The sequence below is a fragment of the Canis lupus genome, chromosome 29, assembly GCF_048164855.1.
Source record: "Canis lupus baileyi chromosome 29, mCanLup2.hap1, whole genome shotgun sequence".
Classification (NCBI taxonomy): domain Eukaryota; kingdom Metazoa; phylum Chordata; class Mammalia; order Carnivora; family Canidae; genus Canis; species Canis lupus.
Window position 1 is genome coordinate 32981258 of NC_132866.1, and position 25951 is coordinate 33007208.

The window sequence follows — 25951 nt, forward strand, 5'->3', positions numbered from 1 at the left end:
TCTGAGATATTCAGAACACAGAACAGGAGCAACCTCAGCATTCTTGTAGTTTACTAGATGAATTGAAACTTGGAAACTATTATATTTGAGGAGTTAAACCAACCAACAAACACAGATGGAAATCTTGTGTTAAGCCTAAGAAATAGGCTTAAATTAAGAAATAAAATGTAGAACAGAAAACTCTTGGTGTGGGGTTATACTGTGGAAAGTGTTCTTTGAGTGCAAGAACGCAGTACCCCCTGACCCCAGTACTGGATGGAGACCTGCCTTTCTTTCCTGTCCCTCATCCTTGTTCCAGGGGCACACCATGCTAACCATTGGCTCTTTTCCTCCAGCCCCTAGACCTCTTATAGTGCCTTCCTCTCAAGTGCCTTCCCAGACTCTGGTCACAGCTCTCCTCTCCAGCATTGGCTTCTGGTAAGGTCTTGGAGGAACTTTCTGGGATTGAGGATCTTGATGGGATACAGGGAACAGGAATGGGGCAATTGATTGCCCCTCAAACCCACGTTCCTCCCCATGCTTCTGGCCCAGGTGCACTGGTTTTTAAATTTCTGCTGAGGAGCCCTGACAGTGGAAGAGGGGGTAGGTTAAACAGATCCCATGGCCAGGGATCACATTGTCAGAACTCAAAATTGAGACATTTGGTTTTAAAAGCACCTGTAGGAACAAGTTGGAAGAATACTGGAAAATGACTCCAGGGAGAATATTTTGACAGGGGGAGGGGAGAAGAGAGCAGGGACTGGTGGTCCAAAGGGAGAAGGCCCATGGACAGAGGTGAGGATAGGAAAGGTTAGGCCTAGTGCAGTTTGGAGTGAAGTGACAACAATGTGTTGTCTATCTCATTGCTTGGGAAGAAAGCAGCCATCATGAAAGTGGCAAGAACAACCAGTGGATGAGACACCGATAACACACAAACCTAAAAGGAGAAACGTATTTAAAAAATCACTTACTAGAGTTTCGATTACGAGTACATCTCCAAGTGGCTTCTTACCTCATTAAATCTCATCACAAGATCTTCCAGGGCATTGTGCTCTCCGTTCTGGGAGCTAAGAATTGAAGCTGAGATGGATGCTTTGAGGCAGGGCAGGGGTGTCTGGCATTCTGGAGTGCTCAAGTCCCGGGTCAAGAAGTAAAGATAGTCAACTGGTAAGACCCTTCGGTAAATGTTCTGTTCCTGCTCCATCAGGATGCTGGCGACTTCCTCTGGGAACTGAATGAGAGGCTGCAGGTCAATCAGCTCCTTGCTGATTCCAGCGGAACTTGAAGGGAGGGCACTGGAATTGGCCATGGAGGTGCCTGGCTGGCGTTCTAAAATAAAGCAACAAAAGTTGTGGTGACACCAAGGTTGATATCCCCACAACAGATATTTACTTGAGAACCATTTCAAATCTTACAGGTTTCTTAACCAAGTTTTTGCTTGGTGAATAGTTCTCTACTACCCTTCTTGTTTTGGAGACCCTTCAGATAACTGTCCTGCCTGTATGCTCCTGCCCCCTGGGGGGTGGGGAAAGGCTCAGTTCCCCATTTTCAGAAGGAGAATTGATCTCACACACCATGCTCTAACCAGTTCACTATGACACTTTGCAGAGCAGTAGAGAAGTCAAATGTACCATTTGTTTCCTCATCCTCCAATGCTAAGCATCAGAGTGAAGAGAAATGAAGGTGGGTGTGGGTACAGCAACTGAGATGGAAGAGGAAAGAAGGCTGTGGGTGGAGGATGTATGTGGACACATGTGCACATAGTGTGTAAACATCAGGAGATCCCTGGAACCCAATGTACACAAGGTCCAAAACTTCATGATCTACCTGCTGACATTCCACCCTCAAAGACTGATTCTGCTGAGAACCATTTGGGGTTTGCAGGGACAGAACCACCTATGAAAGTAAGGGAGGAACAGGTAATAAGGAGATGTGTCTAAACAAATAAATCTTATTTCCTACTCCAGTAGGAAATGGCAGTAGGGAGGCTGTGAGGGAGAGAGCACAGCAAGTGCACTAGACAGAAGTACCAAATGCATTCATAGGCTCCAAATTATTTGCTTGGCATAGATTCACATTATTTTGACCACTTCCCTGATCTGTCTCATTTCCTACCCACAAGCCATCCATTCATTCATCTGCTTAACCATCCATCCATCTGTTCAAAAAGCTTTGAAAATCTCTGATGAGCCCTACAACAAAATTTTCCAAAGTATGATCAGTTTTGTGGCTAAACTGGGGAAATGTCACGTATGTCATAAATCCTCCTTCTGGAAACACACAAGGCACATAGGTACATTGTTTAAGGCTCGAAGGGGTCTTGCAGTAAAGAAATCCATTTACGTTACTTAATCCAGTGTTCCCCAGAGCCCACTTTATAGCACACCTACTGGGCCACTCTGTGGGACTAGCGCTGCTTGGAGCCCTTCAGGAGATGCTGCCCTGAGGGCCAAGCTGCTTCCATTCCTTGTCCAGTTCCCACCTTTTCCTTCCCAGCAGTCCCTCTTTGGCCAGCCCCCCTTCATAGTGCTTCATGAGGTGACCACATTCTACTTCCCCAGAATCTTTCTTACATTCTTAATTTCTTAAAACATTCTCAGACCCTTTTGCAGAATAAAACCCTTTTGATGGTGTGGCATTCCTCACTGCCGACTGTCACCTGTCTTGGACACTGAACAACAGCACAGTTCATAAGGAAGACTTCATCGACGTTCAGATCTCAGCATCCTTGACTCTTTTTTAAATCTCTACTGCAGACAACCTTGGAATCGTCACTCCAAATGCTCCGTCTCTGTAATACTGAACTCTGAAGTTCTTGGCCTTGAATTTGACTGCCTTTTCCCTTCGACCCTTCTCCTAAACCTTCTCTGTCCTTGGTAGACTTCCATTCCCTTGGTCTTGGTTTGGATGCATGGTCAGCATTTTAACATGGCACCCACAGCAGCCAGGATGCCCTCCCAAGTCTCCCTGAACTTCTACAACATGTACTTTCCAATCTTCAGTCCTAAACTCAACCATTCGTCCTTGACTTCTGGGCTGCTGTAAGATGACACTGACATTGCTGCTACTCAATGATGGGATCCTTGCTAATTTGTGTTATCTCACTTCAGCTGGCCCTCAGGGCAGCTTCAGGCTTACATGAATTTATTTGTTTATTTTCCTCAATAACTCACTGTCTTCTTTATTTTGGCGGTGTAGCCTTTCTATTCTTTTCACACTCCCAAACCTATCTTTGTTTTCCTTACATTTGTTTAATCATTTCTTTTTTTAAAATTGTCTTTATTTGAGTGTAGTTGACATACAACATCATGTTAGTTTCAGGCATACGACAGTGATTTGGCAAGTTTAAACATGATGCTGTGCTCACCACAAATGTAGCTACCGTGTTTAATGCTTACCACATGTTTACTACACTATGATAACTGCCAGGTGTCAGGGACTCCTTCCATTAGTTTAGATGCCTCTATGTTTTTCATTTTCTCCTCCTGCTCTGAGAAAGGTGTGTGTCTCCTCTCCAATGCCCACCTAGGTTTGTGATTAAGCCTATTCAACTTGCCTCAATGGTTATCTACCCATCAGTCCTTCTCTCTGTGGACTTTTCTTTGCCTACCCAAGTGTTTGGTTACCCTTACCCTTAAAAACAAGCCCATGAAACTTCCCTTCTCTCTTAAACTCCAAATCTTCTTTAGCCTTCCTTTTACTGTGTTCCCTCTGTGGAGGGTAGTCTACATTCCTCTAGAAGTATGGTGACCATATCTTCTGATCCAAAAACTAGGCCATCCAATCTGCCCAAATTAAGAAACCAGTAACAATGTGGGAGAGAAAAACAGAACCTGGGAGCTCTTAGCTCTTAGACCACCCTGTTGACAGGGCATCTCTGTTGATAGTCTGAGCTCTGACATTCTTCCCTCACCCTATCCTCTCCCATGGAGCCCACCCATCACCTCTGAAGTATAGTTCAAGAAAATTTCTTGGTGATATTTGCTGTTTAATTGAGTTGTTCCCCTTTTTCAGAAATGCTCTCAGTGACAATCTAACAAAAATTATAAGAAGCAAACTGTAAAGTTTGAATAATACTTCTCTCCACTGATACAAACCTGATCCTATTTTAAATATATTCCAGTCAGAGCTTCCTGTTTTGTCTTCTGTATAAAAACTGTAGTATCCAAATTATTGTTTCTCTTTGATTCTAAAAGGTGAACAAGTGAGTAAAGAGCACAATGATTTATTGTAACCATTTTATCCATTTTTTTGGATCAAACAGTGGAAAGCAAGGACTACCAAGTCATATTGGTTCTCTCTAAGCTTTTATTTGAAAATAATTAAAATATGGCAAGTGCTCAAATCTACATCTACATGGCTCAAATCTACATGGCTTAAATCTATGTGGCCTTACTCTTTAACTTTCTGAATAGGTTAGAAAGTACTGGATTTCCTGAAAATTGACTCAGAATGTGGTTTGATGACAGGCAGACTGTAGCTTCTGGATACTGATAATTTATGTATAGTGGAATTAGCCCTATATGGGAAGTCTTCCCAGAAATAACCAACTCAGAAACATTATTTCAAAATACAGCACTCTCTGATGGAAATGAAAGTAAGTTCTAAATCTTGTGAAATTGCTTATCTAATATGTAAGAGAAGAGATAATTTAATAAAATATATAAATAACATAAGATAATATATTATAAACTGCAATATATCTTGAAATAAGACTCACATGCTGTTACAATGAATAAAGAGTCTAATGACTGGTGAGAAGCAGCAATAAAGGAGACCTTCAAAAATCGAATGAAAGAAGTAAAAAGAAATCTGGTCATTGTAACCTTAATAAATACCACAGCCCCATGTGTCTCAGGATAAGCATGACAGGGCACTCAAAGGAAACACAAATCTGATGTTAGAAACCTTGAAACATAATGTAGACCTTTCCCGTGGGTTTCCTTAAAGCAGAGGTACTCAGGGGTTTTATATCATGCACTATAATGAACATCCCAAAAATCTTGGGGCATAATTTTCTGTCCCATAAGTTCCACACTTTTTTTTTTTTTTAAAGATTGTATTTATTTATTCATGACAGACACACAGAGAAAAAGAGAGAGAGAGAGAGAGAGAGAGAGAGAGAGAGAGAAGCAGGCTTCATGCAGGGAGCCTGACATGGGACTCATGGGACTCGATCCCGGGACTCCAGGATCACACCCTGGGCCAAAGGCAGGCGCTAAACTGCTGAGCCACTCAGGGATCCCCAAGTTCCACACTTTAAAAACGTCCATTTTCTATCGTTCTTGCTTAATGCTCCTCATAATCTCCTTCTTCCCCTTCTCATGCTGCACGGCCCCAGCTCTACATCACTGTCACACCCTCCTTTCTGCAGGATGGACAACTCTACGATGGATAAGAGACCTAGTAGCAATATGACCCCCTGGCATTTCCTCATTAGTCGTGGAACAAAATTCATAAAACCCCGTTAGAAGCTGCAGTTCTTCTCTTGTGAAAAAGTTAGTAGAAAATTTATGGTGATACAATTACCCACCTCAATCACAGTCAATGTTTGCTCCCAACTCTATGTTCTTCAGTTAAACAGCTATTCTACAGTAGAAGAGGGCTATATCTCTAGGCAAGGTCACACCCTGGAAGTATTTACCATGAGACACAGTATATGTAAGTTCTGATTCTCTGCTCAAATATTAGCTTCCTGAACTAAGTATTTTATAAGGATTAATTCAAGAGGTATAGAGTATTATTATATGAGGCTCACAAGAAGTCACATGGAAGTAAGCTGGGAGCTGGGGTTTGAATCAGGGTCTATTGGACTTTAGGACTTATGTTCCTGATCACTCAGCATATGGCCTCATGGAACAACAGAATGCCACACTGACATTCTGGTTTTTAGAGGCAACTGGAGTGATAGTATAAATCAACTTCTTGTGCTTGGAATGATCTGATAAAATAAACTCTTCAAACTCCAAAGGTAAAGGATTTGACCCTGAAGGGTAAAACCATCATGTCCACCACCATAACCACACTTAAAGGTGCTCTTTCCTTTCCTTCTTATAACTTCAAAAGGACATTCCCATGCTTTAAAACAGTATTTCCCAAAGAGTATTATACTAAATTTCTGCAGAACATGGTTCCTTGGTTAATAATTTAGAGATCTACTGGGTTAAACAAATTTAAACAAGACTCTGGTTCCTCCCCTCCCAATTTTAACTGCAGGACTTCTCAGAGCCTTTAATAATTCCCACAAGGGGACTGTACTATCACAGCAGACAGTAGCTGTCCTCAACCTGTCCTCAGCTGTCTATATATCATTTACATGGAAATTCCAGTCCCTTCAGGACTTTTATCATCACACTCAGTGATTGTCAGTGGGGGAATAGGGCTTATGGTGTTTGTGAGGTTACTTAGTATCCAAGGAAGTTTAGACTGCCCTGTTGTTGGAACTCTGTGTAAAAGGTCAGTGGGTGAGAGGCACATTGGCTTATTTAGAAAACCGCAGGTTATTCCTTACAGGCTGCAGTGTATCTTAGAAGAGACAGAGGATCACTGTAGAAAATGAGGAATGAAGCTGTATTTTCCAGAAGGCACTAGAGAACAGGTGTGGCTCATGACAAAACCATGTGGGTAGTGGGAGGATCAAAACATCTACGTAAAAATACATCACCCTAGACTTTAGGGTCTCCAGTTGGATCCAGCCTCCTAGGGCTTCCTTTGAGTGGTATCTACCCCTGCCATTCCCAGAGGCCTTCATTCCTGGCTTCCTTTCTGGTAATCAGAAAGCGCCCAATTTTGATGATAAGCTGCTATTTCCAGGGGTTGTCCACATATTGTGCAGTCCAGATATATCCAGAAAAGCCTCTCAACTTGATGAGCACTTTTCCTTGATAACTGCCCACCCAATGACCTGGTGTACAGCCACTGGGGAACTTCTTCCTCAAGAAACCCAGCCCCTCCCTCAGGGTTAGCACTTGCTCAGAAATGCAAGTTTGGGTCCAAGCCCACGGAAGCGCCTTGGGCTTGGGCTCAAGCCCAGCATAACCTGCCACTTCCCATTTATTTCTCTTTTTGCTTTTTGGTCCCAATCAAAACTAAAAGCATTTGGTCTTTCTTCCTGTGCCGCCCAAGAAAACCTAGAGTTTACCAAGGAATGTCACATAATTTCTTGCATAACATGAGGATGTCTGGACAGGCAAGCATTGCTAATGTTGTTTTTTACAAAGCTTGAGTTAAGTTGCTATGTGATTTGCCCAAGAATACAGTTTGTGAGTGGTCAGCCCTGAAACTGGCAAAGGCTGAGCGGAAATCTGAAGATTCTGGCTCTTGGCCCAGTACTCTCCATCACCCCAAGCCAAGCCTGAGTTACCTTGGGTGTGATCTGTATCCCAAGGCCAGCCTCATTAGCTGCCAGTACATCTGAATTGGTTTAAGAAAGGCTTATGTAGAAACTCCATGCATCATTCATTCATTCATTCATTCATTCACTCATCGATTCATTTATTGAGTGCCTATTATGTGTTGGACTTTGTTTCAGGCTACACTGATGTTGGGATTTAGTGGACATGAAAAGATCACTGTTCATACACAACATTCTAAGAAAGGAGACAGATAAACAATATAATGCAAGGTGGGGAGGACAGAAATGGGGGGGTGGGGGAAGAAGGTGTAGTGTTACATGGTATGTATTAACTATACCATGTTAGCAATTTCATTAGGGGTTTTTGCAAAAGTTTTAAAAACTTTATTATCCAGGATACCCTTGGCTAATACCCTAATCCTTTTCTAGCTTCTGAACAACAGCTACTCACCTACCTCTTCCTCCTCATTTATTAGCTCTTTGCACCAAGAAACCCATTTCATTCCTACAAAGAACACTGTTTTAAGGCAACTGTGATTATCCTTATTCTATAGATGGCAAAACAGGAGTCAGAGATGTTCAGAAATTTGTCTAAAGACACTCTGCAATTGAGACAGAGATGGAATGAAAATTCAGCTCTGATTCCAAAGGTTGGCCCTTTGTTATCCTCATTTGAGGGATCTTTTGCAGGGAAGATGGAGTCCCTTGATTTCTTGCTGAGTCTCTTCCCCCCCAAAGATGAGGTAATCCAATCCTAATAAGACCCCCTACCATTTTCCCCAAGGGAAGACGATCTGGCCTGAAACAATCCATCTTTTCTTTTACAAATAACCTCTTGCCTCACTCATCTCCCTATTAAAACCTTCCCTTTAATACAATTCTACTTGCTAGATGGGGTGCTGTCTGATTTACAAATCAGTTGCTTAATAAAGCCACTAAAATCTTCAATTTACTCAGTTCAATTTTTATTGTTTCATGGCAGGATTATACCTTACAGGAATCTGACTTCAGTGAAAAATTGAGCATAGTACTTGTGTTATATTTTGATGGTAATTTAGCATTTGTTGATGTGTTTGTTTTTGAACCGAGGTAAAGCTTTGGGAGAACCTGCTTCTGAAACATGACTTTTTACTTTCATTCTCTGTGAGTGTTGGTAAAATGGGCATAAGCTTCCTGGGAAGGGCAAACCAAAATTTACATAGTGCACCTCTTGTTTTAGCAATTCCACTTCTAGGATTTTATCCAACAGAAATTCTTGCAAAAATACAAAGTGAGGTAAACTTATATGTACGGACACTGACATTTTTTTCATGATAAATTTAGGTAAAAAAACTCCACCACATTGGGAACAACAAAATATGATGCTGTTGGAGGAAAAATAATTTTACAAATGTAGGTATGTATTTGCGTATCTGTCCAGTACACACCACACTAATAGTGTTTATAGATTGCACATTTTGTTTTAACTTTTTTTCTACTGTACATATGACAGTGTTTAGAAAAATGTATCAAAATGATATCTGAAAAATTCTTCCAGAGAACAAAATTTCAATCTTCTCATGGATAAAAGCTGGTTTAACATCTGTGCTGTTTAGATTTTTTCCTAATAAATATCACAATATTGTTTTTGAAAAGTTTCTTCAAATTAAAATTAGGGAAGAAAGTAGAAAAATTTCTATCATATCTACCCATTTTTTGGATTAGATTAATTTTGTAGACAGCCTGTTTATTTTTTTAAGCTAAGCATTAGATTTATCAACTGCACATTTAATGGACTTTGAGTGGTACAATTCCAATTATAAAATAAGACAGGAGAGGAAGGATGTTGATTTTTTTTTTATAAAAGACTTAGAGGTGGTTTAGACACTAATCTCAGGCAGAATTAAAAATTGCTTTTTTAAAAAGAAATTGCTTTTTAACAGGGAAGTAAATGGGTTCAGAGAAAGGTTAGGTAATTGGTGATTCTCTCTCATTATCTGTTATTGGTTTTCAGAGTAACTAATCAATCTTGCAACAAATGTGTCTGGCTTGTCCTCAATACTACAATGAAAAAGATGAGTTCACAAAATCAATGTACCATATTATTTCTAAGTTGGTACTTAAAAAAAAAAGAGAGACAAAAAACCCAATATGCCTAGATTGAAAATTAAGCCACATTCTGATAAAACAACAGACTGAAAAGACTCAGAGAAGAAAAAAAAATCTGACACTTCTTATTAATAAAAAATAATTTCTGCACTCAGATTTCCAAAAACTATGAGCTCACTGTGAAAGTATAAAAAATGTAGAGAAGCATAAAGAGGAAAATTAAAATAATCAATAATCCCATACCTAGAGATAATCTGTTAATATTTCTCTTGCAACATTTCATGTGTTTGGGTTTTTTCTACAAATACACACAGTATTTACCAAATTAGAGAGCAGAGGAAACATACTTTTTTCTAACATTTTAAAAAACTTTACTTTCCAGTATTCATTTATCCAATTCTAAAATGAGCTTTCTAGTATTTTTAATGACTCTCTAGTAGTCAATGTTATGTTTATAATTTTTTCTCAATAAAAGACTGCCACTACAAGCCCTTAGTGGCAACCCTGTAGGGACCACCCTCACTTGAGAGTTTTCTCTGTATCTTGGCTCAATAAACTTCTCACTTTACTCACTCCTCCTGTGTCCTGGAGATTCATTCTTCGACTCCATGAGACAAGAATCGAGCTCTTCCGTATCACTAGTAGGCAAGGATGATTCTAGAACTGAGACCATGCAGGCCACCTGACCTTCAGAGTCTAATGTGGCTGGGCTATTGAAACATACACTAATTTTCCTTAAGGGATTTTGTGTCTCTATGTTATAATTATAACCATCAATAATAATAATCATAAATCAATTACTAATAACATAATAGTGACTACTTACTATGTTATTAAGAAATAGATAATACCTACATAGTATGTAGTATGTAGTATGTACTAGAACTTACAGAAATCTTACTCAGTGCTCACAACCTCTCTGTGCAGACGGCACAGCACGCTATGCTATCATTATCCCCATTTTAGCAGACAGGGGCAGAGGTTAAGGAATTTGCTGAGATTACGATGGAACCAGTATCACATCAGACTGACACCAAAGACCAGGCTCCCCAAATTACCACCTTACACTGACTTGATGATTATGTTCTTTAGTGTCTCTGTTACAAATGAATTTCACATTTTTCTGAGTGGACTCAGCCAGATTCTGGACTCAGCCCAGATGCTCAAGCTGGAAGGAACTACAGGGATAGTTGAGATGAATTTTCCACAATTCACAAATCAGGGAATATGCCTCTGAGAGGTCAAGTTCCTTACTCAAGGTCACAGAGCTGATGAGGACAAAGCTGGACTAGAATCAGGCCCTGGGCTCCCAATTCACAGTATTTTCTCTCTACACTGCTGCCTCCCAAATTCGTGTGGCTAGAATCTCAGGAACTATAAACTCTTGGGGGGATTTCTCCTCCAGAGGAAGGTGATGGCATAGTCCAGTGGTTATGAGTGAGGTCTTGAGATCACACAGGTATGGGGTTGCAGCCCAGCTCTGGCACTGACATGCTGTGTGATCTTGATTAAGTTTTCAACAACTAATGTCACAGTGATGATGGGGAAATTAAAATGAGAAAATGCATGTAAGAAGTTTAATATGTATTCAGTTCTCAGTAGTTAGTCATTTTTATCATCAAGTCATCATTTGAAAGAATAAGAAGGAATTCTGGGGCCTTTCATCTTAGAAGCCGAGGAAGAGACTGTCATGTATCAAATCATTTCAAGCTATGGAAACTTTTGCTTTATTTTTATAACCTGCAACTTGTACCCTTTGGTGTGGTGCCTACCATAATAAAAAAAAAATTTTTTTTAAGATCCCTAATGATACCTCATTTGTTCATATAATAAGAAATGTCTGTATCATCTTGCCATACATTGTACTAACAGATTACCTAATTTTAAAAAAGCCCCTCTATCAAACCCCTGCTGTTCCGAACTCTGTAGCTCCTCCCTCTGTAAAGTGAACATTCGTATCCCTTCTAACTCTCATTATCAGCAAACTCCATCTAGATGTCAGAGCAGTCTCAGAATTAAATCTTTTCATGCCAAAATACTGCTGAGCTATTTATGTCCATTCTTTCTTTTTAAATTAAGATATAATCCACATACCATAAAATTCATTTTTGAAAGTGTACAATTCAATGTTTTTTAGCATATTCATAGAATTATACAACTATCACCCTAGTCAAATTTGTTAAGTATTCTGCTTTTGATACTATTGTAAATGGAATTGTTTTCTTAACTTCACTTTCCAATTTTTCATGCCTAGTGTACAGAAATACAACTGAGCTTATACCCTACAACCTTGCTGAACTAATTTATTAGTTCTAATAGTGTTTCAGTGGATTCCTTAGGATTTTCATTTATTTTTATATGGCGGAATAATAATCCATTTTATGTATATAACAAATTTTGTTTATCTAATTCATTTGTTGATGGACAATCAGGCTGTGTCCACTTTTTGGCTACCACGAATAATGCGATTATGAACATTTGTGCAAAAACTTTTATGTGAATATTTCTTTATTTCTCATGGGTAGATACCCAGGAGTGGAATTATTAAGTCCTATGGTAACTTTAGCATTATTTTGAAGACTGCTCCAATTGTTTTCTACACTGGTTGTACCAATTTACATTCCCATCATTAGTGAATAGGGCTCCAATTTCTCCACCTCCAGATGAACATTTGTTTTCTTTTCTTTCTTTTTTTAAAATTATAGCCATCCTACTGGCTATGAAGTGGTATCTTATGGCCCTGATTTGCATTTCCCTAATGACTAATGATTGAGCATCTTTCCATGTGCTTATGGGTCATGTACGTATCTTCTTTTGAGAAATACCTATTTAAGTCCTTTCTTCATTTTTGAATTGGATTGTCTTTTTGCTGTTGAATTTTTTAATGAAATCTTTTTAAAAAAGATTTTATTTATTTATTTGAGAGAGACAGAGATAATGACAGAGACAGCACACGAACAGGGAGAAGAAGAATAAGTAGGTTCCCTGCCGAGCAGGGCACCTAGTGCAGGACTCCATCCCAGGACCCTAGATCATGACCTAAGCCAAAGGCAGATGCTTATCTGACTGAGCCCTCCAGGTGCCCTGTTGTTGAGTTTTATATATATTCTGGATACTAATTTCTTATATATGTAGTTTTCAAATATTTTAACTCATTCTGTGGGTTGACTTTTTACTCCACTGATAGTGTTCTTTGATGCACAAAAGCTTTTCATTTTGATGTAATCCAATTTATCTATTTTCTTCTTTTGTTGCTTGTGTCTTCAGTATCACGTCCAAGAAATCATTGCCAAATCCAGTGTCATGAAGCTTTTCCCCTGCTGTGTTTCATAATTTTAGGTCTTACATTTAGGTTTTTGATCCATTTTGAGTTAATTTCTGTACATAGTGGAAAATAAGTGTCCAACTTCATTTTTTTTACATGTAGATAATTCAGTTTTCTTAGCACTATTTGTAAAGACTGTTCTTTTCCCTATTGAATGATCTTGGCACCCTTCTTAAAAATAACTCGACCAGATATGCTAAGGTTTATTTCTAGGCTCTCTATTCTATTCCATTGATCTATATGTCTGTCATTATGCCAGTACCACATGTAATTGATTACCATATATTTGCAATAAGTTTAGAAATCAGAAGTATGAGTCCTTCAACTTAATTCTTCCTTTAAAAACTTATTTTGGCTCTTCTGGTTATCCTTGAAAGTCCATATGAATGTTAGAATCAGCTTGTTAATTTCTGCAAAAAAGGCAGCTGGAATTTTGACAGGGATGACACTGAATCAGTAGACTGCTTTGGGGAGTACTGTTATCTGAACAATATTAATCTTCTACTCCATGAACATAGAATGTCTTTCCATTTGTTTATGTCTTATACAATTTCTCTCAACAATGTTTTGTAGTTTTTAGTGTACAAGTCTTAGAATTCCTTTGTTAAATTTGTCCCTAATATTTTGTTTTTGATACTATTGCAAATGGAATTGTTTTAACTTCACTTTTCAATTTTTCATGCCTAGTGTACAGAATTACAACTGAGCTTATATCCTACAACCTTGCTGAACTAATTTATTAGTTCTAATGGTGTTTCAGTGGATTCCTTAGGATTTTCTATATATAAGGTCATGTTATCTGATAATAGAGATAGTCTAACTGCTTCCTTTCCAATCTGGATGCCCTTGTATTTATTTTCCTTGCCTAACTGCCCTGGCTAGAATCTCCAGTATGATGTTGAATAGAAGTGGTGAGAATAGATATCTTTGTCTGGTTCCTGATTTTAGGTGGAAAGCTTTCCGGCTTCTCCCATTATGCATTATGTTAACTGTGGATTTTTCATAGATGCACTTTGTCAGGTTGGGGATGTTCCCTTCTATTCCTATTTTGTTGGTTTTTTTTCATAAAAGGGGGCTAGATTTTGTCAAATGTTTTTTCTGCACCTATTGAGATGACCATGTGGTTGTTATCCATTAAGGCATTAATAGTGTATTACTTTGGTTTTCATATCTTTAAAATGTCCACTCAGTTTTACATTACATGTTTAAGAATATCTGAGAAGAACCTTGTACAAGACCACCAGATATTTATTGTCTATCTGCAATTCTAGCCCTAAATTGGACCTGACATTGGACAAGAACAGATGACAAACTGGGACGTGACTGTAACAATGACTTCACATCACAAACACTCTGATATTTTAAAAAATTGTATTTGTTTTAAAGGAAATATATATTTTTAAAATTCATGTTGGACATGCACTCTATAATATTGTTATTATAATCACAATGTGAATTTTTAACCCTTGACGATATGAGTATCAATTAAAACAGCTCTATGACTTAAAACTGGTGCATGTAATTTCTAATTTAGTACATATTACTGCAGAAATGACTTGGGCCAGACTTTAGGTACGTCAAAATCACTTAATAAGAAAAACACATATGGGCCTGGAAATTTTTTTTCCCTTAGGAGGCAATAATAATGGTACTAATAGTATTACTTGCTAACATTTTAATTATCACCATTAGCCCTGTCAGCACCTCTGTGGCCTATGTAAGATTAGTATTCCATTTATAGCCGAGGAAACTCAGAGAGGTTAAGTAACATGCCTAATTATTCACAGGTAGTATGTAGTGAGGCCAGGATTATGGCTCAGACCCATTTGACTCCAAAGTCCATCCTCTTTACCGTTTTTTTTTTTTTTTTTTTAACTTTGGGTACCTGAGGTTAATTTATGTACATATTCAAACTGTCTATTTCCCTTTTTCTTTTCTTTTAAATTTTTAAAATTTTAATTTATTTTATTTTATTTATTTATTTATTTTATTTCCCTTTTTCAACTGAAATGGCACCAAAACCTGGAAGGTCATAGGATTCACAGTGTCTCACTTATTGACCAAGTACTATTTCTTAAGTACTCATTAAGTACTTCCTATGGGAATTCAATTCAGTAGTGGGTGAGGCTATACAGGAACTGTTTTGTATTTAATTAGGCAGTTATTGGCTTTTTGACTACGTTTGACTATGTTTTATATAAATAGAAGCTATTTATTGACAAAATCAAACTCACCTTAACAGGAAAAAATAGCTATCTATGCCACTGTAGCTAACAATAGATTTGAGAATATTATGATTTGGTGCATTAACATCAACAGAGAGTTGTCATGTAGCACGAGTTTCATAATCTACAACTCTAAGCCCAACACCATGGACTTTCCTGAGTTCTGGCTCAGGGCATTACACTCTATTGGCTTTCCTCTTAACTCTCCAGCTATGGTAGTGGTTTCTGCCCCTTCTTGCAGCCCCTCAGTCTGAATGTACATGTCTCAGTTCTCTGCTTGTCTTTTTCTCTCTCTTCCAGAAAAGCTCACGTCAAGCTGTCACTATCACAGCCAAGCAGATGACCTGCAAATGTCTTTTTCTCTCTCCTCCAGAAAAGCTCACCTCAAGCTGTCACTATCACGGCCAAGCAGATGACCTGCAAATGTACAATTCTAGTTCTGACCTCTCACTCAGATTCAATGCTGGTGCTTTGGGAGCATCTCCTTGAACATTCCAACATCTCAAAGCAAGATATCCAATATGGATATACTTCTCACTTTCTTTTTATGGTACCACTTTCATCTTTCTGGGTCCAAAATCTTGGAGGTGTCTGTTATTCTTTAACATCCTGGGAAGAGTTCAAATCCATTCAACCACCAGTTGTCCCAAGAACAGGTCCCTTCCATCCTATTTTCTTTTTTTTTCTTTTTTCCTATTTTCATTGCTTTCTCTCAGCTACCACGTGGATGTCTGCAACAGCCTCCTGATTGTCCTTAGCTGTAAGACACCAAGAAGAATCCTTATAAAATTCTTCCTAGGCCAACATGTCAGGGGTTAGAAAGGCCATTTGGTCCTGTGAGGTGATGTTCACGATGGCAGTGGGAGGTGGGAGAAAGGTGGAAGCCAGCCCAATAAAATGTGTAAAGAAAACACACAGGTTTATACATATCCGAGAGAAACTTCACACTCCCTTCCTAAGGTTAGTTACTTTCTGACTTGGTATTAAACAGTCATAGGAACTAGAACAGCTGTTGACCTCTCTCCCATGAGTCTGAGCAGCAGAGACAAAAGAGGTGCTGGTGCCTACCGATGGACACAGACAGTCCAGGCCGACCAGCATCAGGTATCTATGACTTGCTGTTGGACTACGGCCAGCTCTCATCCTACAAACCAGGGCTGTAGACATAAGGGCTTTGGGCACGGCACCTTCATTCGTGTGCCTCTTACCAGAAGCATGGGGTAATAAGGAAGAACCATGGGCTTCAGATGCAACACAGGAAAATGCTCAGGTGCCAGGTCTCTGAAGTAGTATGGAACCAAGTTCAAATCCATGCTCCCCACCCTTGAATTGCTTAACCTTGTGATTAATCTTTCGGAGCAAACCAGGCCATCTGCTCATCTTCCTGTGAACTCCTAGCTAAGAAGGAGTAAAAACATCATCAAAGATAAGAAAAGATGGGGAAAATAAATTTTCCTAATCTCCTCACAAGTTAAATATCATACATGGAATGAATACTTTGACACACCTCTGAGGTGGGAAGGGGTGGGATTACCATGAGGTTCCTAAATGTCTTCTAAAACAGGGGCACCCAGTTAGCCCAAGCATAGAGGCTTGGGTTTGCGGACTGGGGTAGGCAAACTTGGGGCCAGAAGGGAATGGCTCAGGACAACAGAGTGTAAAGCCACTTGTGATCCTTCCCCTTCCCAATTTCTTAAGTATAATTTAAAGGGGCACCAGTTTATAGCCTTAAGTCTCAGTTTTCTCATCTTTAAAATGGGGATCAAGATCCCACCTCACCAGGTTGTTTCTAGAATTTCATAAGATGTACACAAAAACACTCAGCACAGTGGCTAGGCCATTAATAGAAGCCCTGCATGTTTCCATGTAAACTGTGAGCAGATTATCATATACACTGGGAGTGTGTTGATATTCACTTATTTAGAGGCATATGAGAGTTGGCAAAGGGGGAAATAGGTCTAAAATACACATAAGGCATGTGGCTCCTTCATTCTGTTAAAGGCCCAATTACTCACTGGTCTGTTATTTCTTTCAGGGTGACTTCCTTTTTGTCTACAGTTACAGATATAAATATAAATAATACAAGGAGATTATATTCTGACAGCTGGTGGGTCATATCTAATTACTCTGTAATTTCTTCACCTAAAGGGACCCAACTGGCCACTTCTGTTGTCTTTGAAGGAACAATCACAGACTGAGTGATTTCCCTCTGGCCTCTAAGTGAGTCTTAGAGTCACTGGCCACTAATCATGGGCATCAAAGAGAACTCCCAACATTTTTATCAAGGGTGATTATTTGAGGTCTTTTTAAGTTGATCTTGAAACCAAATGAGACCAAGGGACTGAGGATGGAAGGTAGGGGAGAAAAGATTAAAGTTGCAGGATTAATAGGTGGCATAGCTAGGACTTGAACTCATGTTTGTTTGTTTGTTTATTTTTAAAAGATTTTTAAAATTTATTTATTCATGAGAGACACAGAGAAAGGCAGAGACACAGGCAGAGGGAGAAGCAGGCTCCATGCAGGGAGCCTGATGTGGGACTTGATCCCAGGACTCCAGGATCATGCCCTGGGCCGAAGGCAGACTCTAAACCGTTGAGCCACCCAGGTGTCCCTGAACTCATGTTTTTACCTAGAATTCTATTTCTTAAAATAATGCAGATACTGGGGTGCCTAGGTGCCTCAGTTGGTTAAGTGTCTGCCTTCAGCTTAGGTCATGATCTCAGGGTCCTGGGATCGAGCCCCACATTGGGCTCTGCCCAGCACGAAGTCTGTTTCTCCCTCTTGCTCTGCTACTCCTCCTACTTGTGCTCTCTCTCTCAATCTCTCTATGTCAAATAAATAAAAATCTTAAAAAAAAATAATGCAGACTCTGCAGTCAGTTTTCTGTGATTTGCTCAGATCAGTGTCCCAGGGTTCAAAGACAGATTCAAGCAGAGTGGGTGAATGGACACCTCTTCTGAGCTGAGGATCAGACGTCAAGGTACTGTGTAATGAAAATTCAGGAGAACATAAAAAAAAAAATACTCTGCCTCCCAGATGTGGCAGCAAGCAAAGAGTGCTGCAGGAGGATGGGGTTTTTGCTCTGTGTAGCAGATGGCTATCTTGCTCCAGGACCAGATATAGACCTGGCAGGGAAGCTCCTGGCCTTCAAAAGGTGAGTTAGCTCTCCTCAAGCAAAGGTGGGAGACAAAGAAGCCATGAGACACAGAGAGGTTCCCTTGAGGAGGCTTTCAGGGAGAACCTTGAGTCTTGAGACTCAATATGAGGGAGGGCCTTGCCCAGCAACAACTGCACTGTAGGGAACCTCATAAACATTGAGGATCTCATCCCATCCCAGACCTAGTGAATCCAAGATTTCAGTAAGTTTCCCAGGGGACCCAGATGCACATTACAGTTTGAGAAGCTCAGCTCTGTCTGAAGGAGTTTCATTACGTGTCAACACAGAAGCATCCAGACATAGAGAGGTTGAGCTGGCTGGCTTTACAAACCTCACCCATGGCCACAACTACAGCCATTGTTTATCACCACAATTATTAATAGTAGTAGCAAAGGCAGTTTACATTTGTATAATTGTTTACAGTCAACAAATCAGATGCCTCTGCAATCCTTTGATTTATAGGACAAGCCTATTATTTCTACTTTGCAGATACAGAAAACTAAGGCTTGGAGAGACTGAATAATCAAATTTGAGGTCCCCCAGAGTGGCACTCTGAAACTACACTTCAAAAATCCATTTTCAACAAAGAAGCCTAAATCGAAGTTATTTTATTATACATTGATCACTTCATAAATACATGGCTTTCCATTAATTTGTACTGAGTAGTAGAAAAGATTAATACTAGTAACTTTTTTTTTTTTTAAGATTTTATTTTTTCATGGGAGACACAGAGAGAGAGAGAGAGAGGCAGAGGCATATGCAGAGGGAGAAGCAGGCACCCTGCAGGGAGGTTCTTTCTCAGTGCTGTGTTCAGAGTCATTGGCACTGGTGTTGGGCCTCCTACACCTTATTTTGCTGTCTCCAGCCCCTGGCAGAGTGCCCACAGAGAGGAGAGCTCAGTAACCATCACCAAATAAATACATGGAGAGATTGATAAGCACAAAGGAGTGTGACACAGCCTAAGATCAAAGAGATCCAAGACCTAGGGTCCTCTGTGAAGAGGTCAGAGGTTCTGGGAGGGACATGGCAGCCAAGTCTGCAGATCTTCCTCAGATAGCTAGTGTAATCTCTCCAAGTCCAGACATTCAGGGAAGAAGCAAGGATAGGAAGAAGAACAGGAAGTCCTACAAGTGGAATCCATCGTCAAGGTTGATCTGGGACCCACTTTTGATAAATAAGCTAGTAAGTCTGTGCTTTGCTGAACTTTGCTATTTTGATATAACCTTCCCTTACCCCTTCTGGTTCCATTTTCCTTCCTTTCTTTTCATCCATCTCTTTCCTCCTCCCTTCCTTCCATCCTTTCTCTCTTTTCCTTTTGAAAGGAAGCATTTGCATTAAAAATTCCAACTTTCTCATGCCTGAGCTAGAGAAGGAGAGGAACGGATTTATCTGTGTATCATTCCACTGTGCAAGCTAGGAAGATTAAAAAGACCTTCTGGGCAGGTGGAGGTGCTGTCTGTGGCTGATGTGGCTTGAAATCATGGGGAGGAGTAGGTATGGATGGGAGAAATGAGCTCTGAAAGCAAGAGTTAGGAAGGACTGTCATCCAGAGCCCTGTCTGCCCCCTCCCTGAGCCTCCTGCTCCAGACAAGCCTCCAGACCAGGGCGCTCCATTTCTCACAGTCCCCTCCATGTTCCCTTGCTCTGCTCCTGCCAAACCTGACCCCTCCTTCTTTGCTGGTCCCTGTCAGGGGACCATTCTACAGCTAAGCCCTTGTTCTCGGTGTTTCGGGAATGTCTTCTTTGTCCCATCTCCATCTTGTTAGCTCTGTTTTTTATTTTTGAGAGTGTGCTAATCACCTTATAGTCATTAGATTCATTTATGCTATACCAGTCTAATTCTCTGAGGCAATTATCTGCATTGTCCCCATTTTACGAGCAAGATGATGATGAAATTTAGGAACAGAGAAGGTAAGTAATCTGCCCTGGGTCACACAGCTTGTATGTGGGTTTAGGTCTGTCTGTCACCAAAGGACACACCAACCTTAGCCTCATATGTATCATGCTACAATGTAACCACAACGAAATCACTAACTCCCGGGGATTAAAAACACTGCCCTTTTTTCACTGTTTTTATCCGCAACTAGAACAAAGCCACAGCCAGAGCTCAAGAAATGTTTCCTATATTGTGCTATATTACAGTGTATTTCCTACAGGCAGACTGGAGACAGCTCTGGTCTAGCTTGAGAGTAGTTCAAATCATGCTTCTCTGGCCTCTGAATTTGTGACCATGGAGGGCTTGGTTCTTTATCTCTGTGCTTGGTTTCCTCACCCTTTGTCCACCTCCATGTTTAGTGGATCACGAATAACAGGGTATTAGGGGAACTGTTTGCTCTTCTTCAACCCCCTCCCCCTTGTCTGTCCCCAAACTGCCCCCAGCAGGCACTGAGGCGACTACTTAGTGAACGAATGAACATTTGTAATTCTCTCTGAATCTGCCTCCCCAGTTTTTAAAAAATCATCGGGATCAAAAAAAGAAAATAAGCCACTTCACAGTTCTGGGGAGTTAGATGTAAAGTTATATGATGCTATGCATATAGAAAACTAACTAAACTTATGCGGCTGGAAAGAGTGACAAAGGATATTGAAAATAGAAATCGAGGTTGGGAACTTAGCAAGACCCTGTCTATGGAAAATGTGAATGCTCTCTGGACCTTTTCCAACCGAGTTCCTGGATATATAACACACTTCCAGAAGATCTAACTTGGGCTTTAAAATCCCGCTAGCAAGGAAAAAAAAAATACTGTCTATGTGATAGGTTCAGAATACAATCCATTTGTGGATGTGCATGTGAGGTGTTAAAATGCTCCAGAAAAGGACAAAGACTTAAGTCTCATCAGACTGGAGCAGAGCAGCTGAAACAAGACCTAACCCCACTTGAAGACCCTTGAGGCTTCCAGCCTCTCTCCTTGGATAACTCTGAAAGGCATCCAGCAAGTTCCAATTTGGGCAGGGGTTTGTTTATTCTGCTTGGTTCAAATCAGGGCTACGGATCCCTAATGGTTTTCATGTCCCTAAAGGTTTTCCACATTTGGGCAAGATCTATGCTTTATGGAAGCCAGAGGAGGCCCTGCTCCCAGCCAGATGGGCTGGGCCAATACACCAAGAGCACTCAGATGCCCTGACTCCAGGAAAAGGTTAGCAGCCTCTCTCCATTGGCACGAGCCTGGAGATTTTCACAGCGGTGCTGTGTTGTAGTAAAAAATGCCTCCATTCTGAACCAACTGTAATTTTTATTACATTTCATCTTTCTCCCAGCGATGCTAAATTTTCAAGACTAGTCTTTTTCCTGTAACCACTGCACTGTGCCAATGAAACTACAAGGGCTAGCATCAGCTTCTGGCTCTTTATTCTGGGTGTGCCATTCCTAATCTGGGAATAATCATTTAGGCTTGTGTTTGTCTCTCTCCTTCCTACAGAGTGTGACTCTGCCTCCAGGCTCTTGACTCCAACATGCTGCTGTTGGCCTGACCTTCCTAATATTCAACCTTCTGACAGTCAATGACGGCTCTCTAATGCTTGAGGTCCAGATTTTCATCTTGCTCTCAGAACTGTAATCACATCTACCAAATGAATCTTATCTCTCGTACCCACTCACTAGATTGTTGCTGAGAATCATTTCCTCATTGTTTCCCAGATACTGCACTCATTCTGACCCTGGAACTTCATCTCATGTGCTTTTCCTGTCTAGAACAACTCCTATGCCTCCCAGGGAGATTCCCCACCCCCACCCCACCCCCACCACCAGAAGCCAGTTCAAAGTCAACCTGTTTGTGTTTACAACTCTTCTCCTCTTTGTCCAAACTTCTTGCCCAGCTTCCTAAACCCATGACCTGAAATCCTCCAGAGCCCGTGCATATCTCAGAATACAACCCAGGGGTCCCAAATGTAGATGCCTTTAAATATCTGGTACTGACCCACATGTTATTATAAACAAATTATAAGCATATGTTCTATAACTATTCTATTATGTCCTATAGCTGTTCTGATGGACAAGAATTTTCGTAGTTCATTTAAAATTCTTTAAAAGATTAAAGAATCCAAAACACTCAAAAGGATTGTTACATTTACTGCAAAAATCTCATTTAATTTTATGCATCTTCATAAATACATACCAATTTTCACCTGGGCATTAATTTCTGTACCAATCACAGATTTTAGACATGCCTCTTAATCCTGGGAATAAATGCTTCACATCTTTTCCTCTCTGAAGGGGAGAGAGATGATGCCAACAAAGAACGAAGTAGAAACAACAGAAGTTTGACAATGCAGGGGAGGGCTTGTTTTCCATGGTGAAATAGGGCTTCACATTTCTCCAGGCTTGTAAATGGTTTTAGAAACAGCCTTCACTTGAGATGGTATAGGAACTTCCCTCTGAGCCTCTACATCTTGTGCTTACTGCAACTATAACATTTATACCCCAAAACTGCATGTTTATCTGTCCATCTCCTCCAATAGCAAGTGAATTTCTTGAAAGTTAAGACTATATCTTATTCAATGTTTTGTCCTTGGGACCTAGCATAGTGCTTCAAACACAGTAAATGCTCAATAAATATTTGTTGAATACACAAATGAATGAATAAATGGCCTGATGCATGGGTCCTAAGGAAAACCTAACTGAAGACTTTACGTAGGGGTGGGCCCCCATGCTGCAAATACCTCCTTTCAAGTGTCCCTTAAGGTGCTACTGCTCTGGGTCTCCAGCCATGGAAACCTAGAGGGTGTCTTTCCTTCTGTGTGCATCTGTGACTGAGCTAAGAGCAGAGCACTTGAATTAAGAACAGTGGACGGCTGACATTCCAAGGTGGCAGCAATCATTACCACCACCATCATCCTCAGCATCAGCATCATTACATTTATTGTGCACATATTAGGTGCCAGCTACTAGGCTAAGTTCTTTATATACAGTATCTTATTTAATTCTCAAAACAACTTTGTGAAGTTGTGCTCTTATTTTCATTTTACAGATGTAGACATTGAAGCCTCGAGAAGGAAAGTCACCTATTCAAGATAACGCAGTGTTGAAATCAAGTCTCAAATCCAAGACAGAATGATGCTCGCATTGCATTTCTTTAAATCAGGAAGCAACTCAGAGGCTGACAATCCTATCAGAACAAAGAAGAGCCTGAAATCACACTAGTCTTACTCACTCTGAGACCCTCTCCCCACCCTACTTCAAAGAAGCCTCTGGTCCTCCCCTCTGTTTTCTCATTTGAATGAGAGCCCCAAATGGTCTTCAGTATGGCAGCTGGCAATAGTGGTACTAGAAATGAGGGGCTTGAATCCATCAGAATCCTCACATAGGCTCCAAAAGTCTCTTTTAAAACATGATCCATGTAGTATGGGCTCATGGAAATCAACATTTGAACAGTGCAGATGAGTAGAAATTGACAAGCAAAAGGCCTCTCTTGGAAGTAACCATTTTTGCTTGTTTCTGTATCTATTCTTGGGCAGTTATGTCCTTACACTAAAGAAAGTTTACATCCCTATTTATATATTCCCTTCCCTTGAAACAAGAATATATTCAATCATCTCAATGAAAGATAAGGAATTGGGACTTAGAAAAATCATCTATTAGGACTTATTCATTTAAAATATTCAGAGTTCAATTTTATTTGAATTTATATTGAATGAGTATTTAGGGGAAGGCTTGGAATTTAATTGCTGTTTTGTCTTTGGGTATAGAGTTTCAAATAACTATCTTCCAAATGAATTTCTGGAACATGGACCATTCTGAAATTCTGTAACTATGACCAGCTCAAATACAGAGACCCCAAGTGGTTACCTGGTGTTGTTGTCCTCACGAATCACCTTTCTTTTCTTTTCCCTTTTTTTTTTTTTTAAGATTTTATTTATTTATTCATTCATGAGAATACACAGAGAGGAGAGAGAGAGAGAGGCAGAGACACAGGCAGGGGGAGAAGCAGGCTCCATGCAGGGAGCCTGATGTGGGACTCGATCCTGGGTCTCCGGGATCACGCCCTGGGCTGTAGGCGGCGCTAAACCGCTGAGCCACCGAAGCTGCCCACCAATCAGCTTTCTGAATTCAAGAATTATGACTTTTTTTTTCATCATGAAGAATTTATTAGTTTCCTATTTTGGAGGTTTTAGCACTTATACTCAATAATTATTATTTAATGAATGCTTAACCTCCTGATTTCTTAAAGTGATGGTGGGTACAGGGTAAGAGTGGGCATATGATTCAACAATCCTATTGATTTTTAACCATTAATAACAAATTGGAAGGATATTTTTAGAGGTAAAATTAATGGTCATCTTAGGCTCAGCTGCCTTTATCTATACTATATCCATTCAATCTCCACATTCTATTAATTTTACCCCTTACATACACCTCTCTGCTGCTTTCTCAGGATTCAGACTTTTTGATACAGTGAAGTTTTTGCACTGCACAAAGGAGCTTACCTGAATGGAAAAGAGGTCTGAAATCCAGCCAGCATGCTGTGCACTAAATGATATGCATGGGTATGAGGCTGTATTACCCTACAGAGAATGGGGAGGGGGCCTTTTTGTAATTTTTACGTGGCTAAATGTGCCAGAAACACCCTACCAAGAAGAATGCCTTAGCAGTATCTTCCTAAGTGCTTCAATTCTCATTTTCCTTTCTCTCCACCCACCTTCCACACCAAGCACACTGACCTGTAGGATCAGAGACTCAGTAGGTTTGGGGGTAAAGCCCAGGAGGCTATACTTTGGACACTTATGCCGGGGTTAAGGATGACACACTATGCAGCCTCACCCCTTACTGTAGCCAGATGGATTTTTCTGAAAACACAATTTGATCAAATCACACCCTTCTTTACTAATCGTCAGCATTTCTTGTTACTTGCAAGGTGAAATTCAAGCTCTTTATCATTAAATACAGCCCCCTGGAGACCTATTTTCTCCCCTAGCCCCAGCCCCATGTCTTCCTACTTAGCCTCTGTACTTCCCAAGCTGCAGCCAGGACAGCCTGGTAGACCAGCAGTTACCTGAACACATTGTGTCTCTTCCTGTCTCATGTCTTTGCACCTGTGTGCCCCATTCCCTATGCCAGTTGCCATCAGCTCTTCCATCTGTCTCCAGCTCTCCCAAGGGAGTCTCCCTCATCAGTCAACACTCCAGAACTCTATTCTAATCCATGAGGGCATTTTGTTCACAAAGCCCAGCTGGGATCCACTACAGAAAGAAGAGGAAATGATGTTATTATGGAGCCATGAGTGAGGAGTGGATGGGCTGGTATAGTCAAGGTGGCTCTGGACCTCCAGAGGCAGTTGGTGCCTTGGAAGGAGAGGGGAGGAATTCAGACAAGAGTAAGGGGGAGCCCCAGAGATAGCCCTGCAACCATTCCAGGGCCCTGGTGCTTAGAATGGCTTGCTGAGACACTAGAAATGGCTTTTGTGCCAGCTCAAAAACTTCCTGAATATATTTGCATTTTTTGAAAGATTTTATTTATTTATTCATGAGAGACACACAGAGAGAGGCAGAGACATAAGCAGGGGGAGAAGCAGGCTCCTTGCAGGGAGCCTGATGTGGGACTCAATCCTGGGACTGGGATCACATCCTGAGCCAAAGGCAGATGCTCAACTGCTGAGCCACCCAGGCATCCCTGCATTTTTGTTTTGTATGAGTTTGATATGTCTCTATAACCTATAGCTTATGATATGTCTGTATAACCTACATATTTGATTCCAAAATTACCTCATTCAATTAAGTGTTATCAAATAGCAATGACATGTTCCTTGATTCTGTGAACACATCCACTACTCGATTCCATGAAAGTTTATGCCAGATGGGTCTTTCTAAAAACCCAATCTGATCAAATC

The 25951-nt window shown here is 40.4% G+C and overlaps 1 protein-coding gene across 8 annotated transcripts in view; it reads right to left on the bottom strand.

The window, feature by feature from the left end:
• PLCE1 (phospholipase C epsilon 1) overlaps nt 1-25951 on the bottom strand; it is a 321197-nt gene that overhangs the window by 134833 nt on the left and 160413 nt on the right. For all 8 annotated transcript variants that reach the window (XM_072805985.1, XM_072805984.1, XM_072805983.1 and 5 more), the window contains one exon: nt 992-1308. In XM_072805985.1, coding sequence (XP_072662086.1) covers nt 992-1308 — 317 coding nt within the window. The remainder of the gene's footprint in view (nt 1-991; nt 1309-25951) is intronic.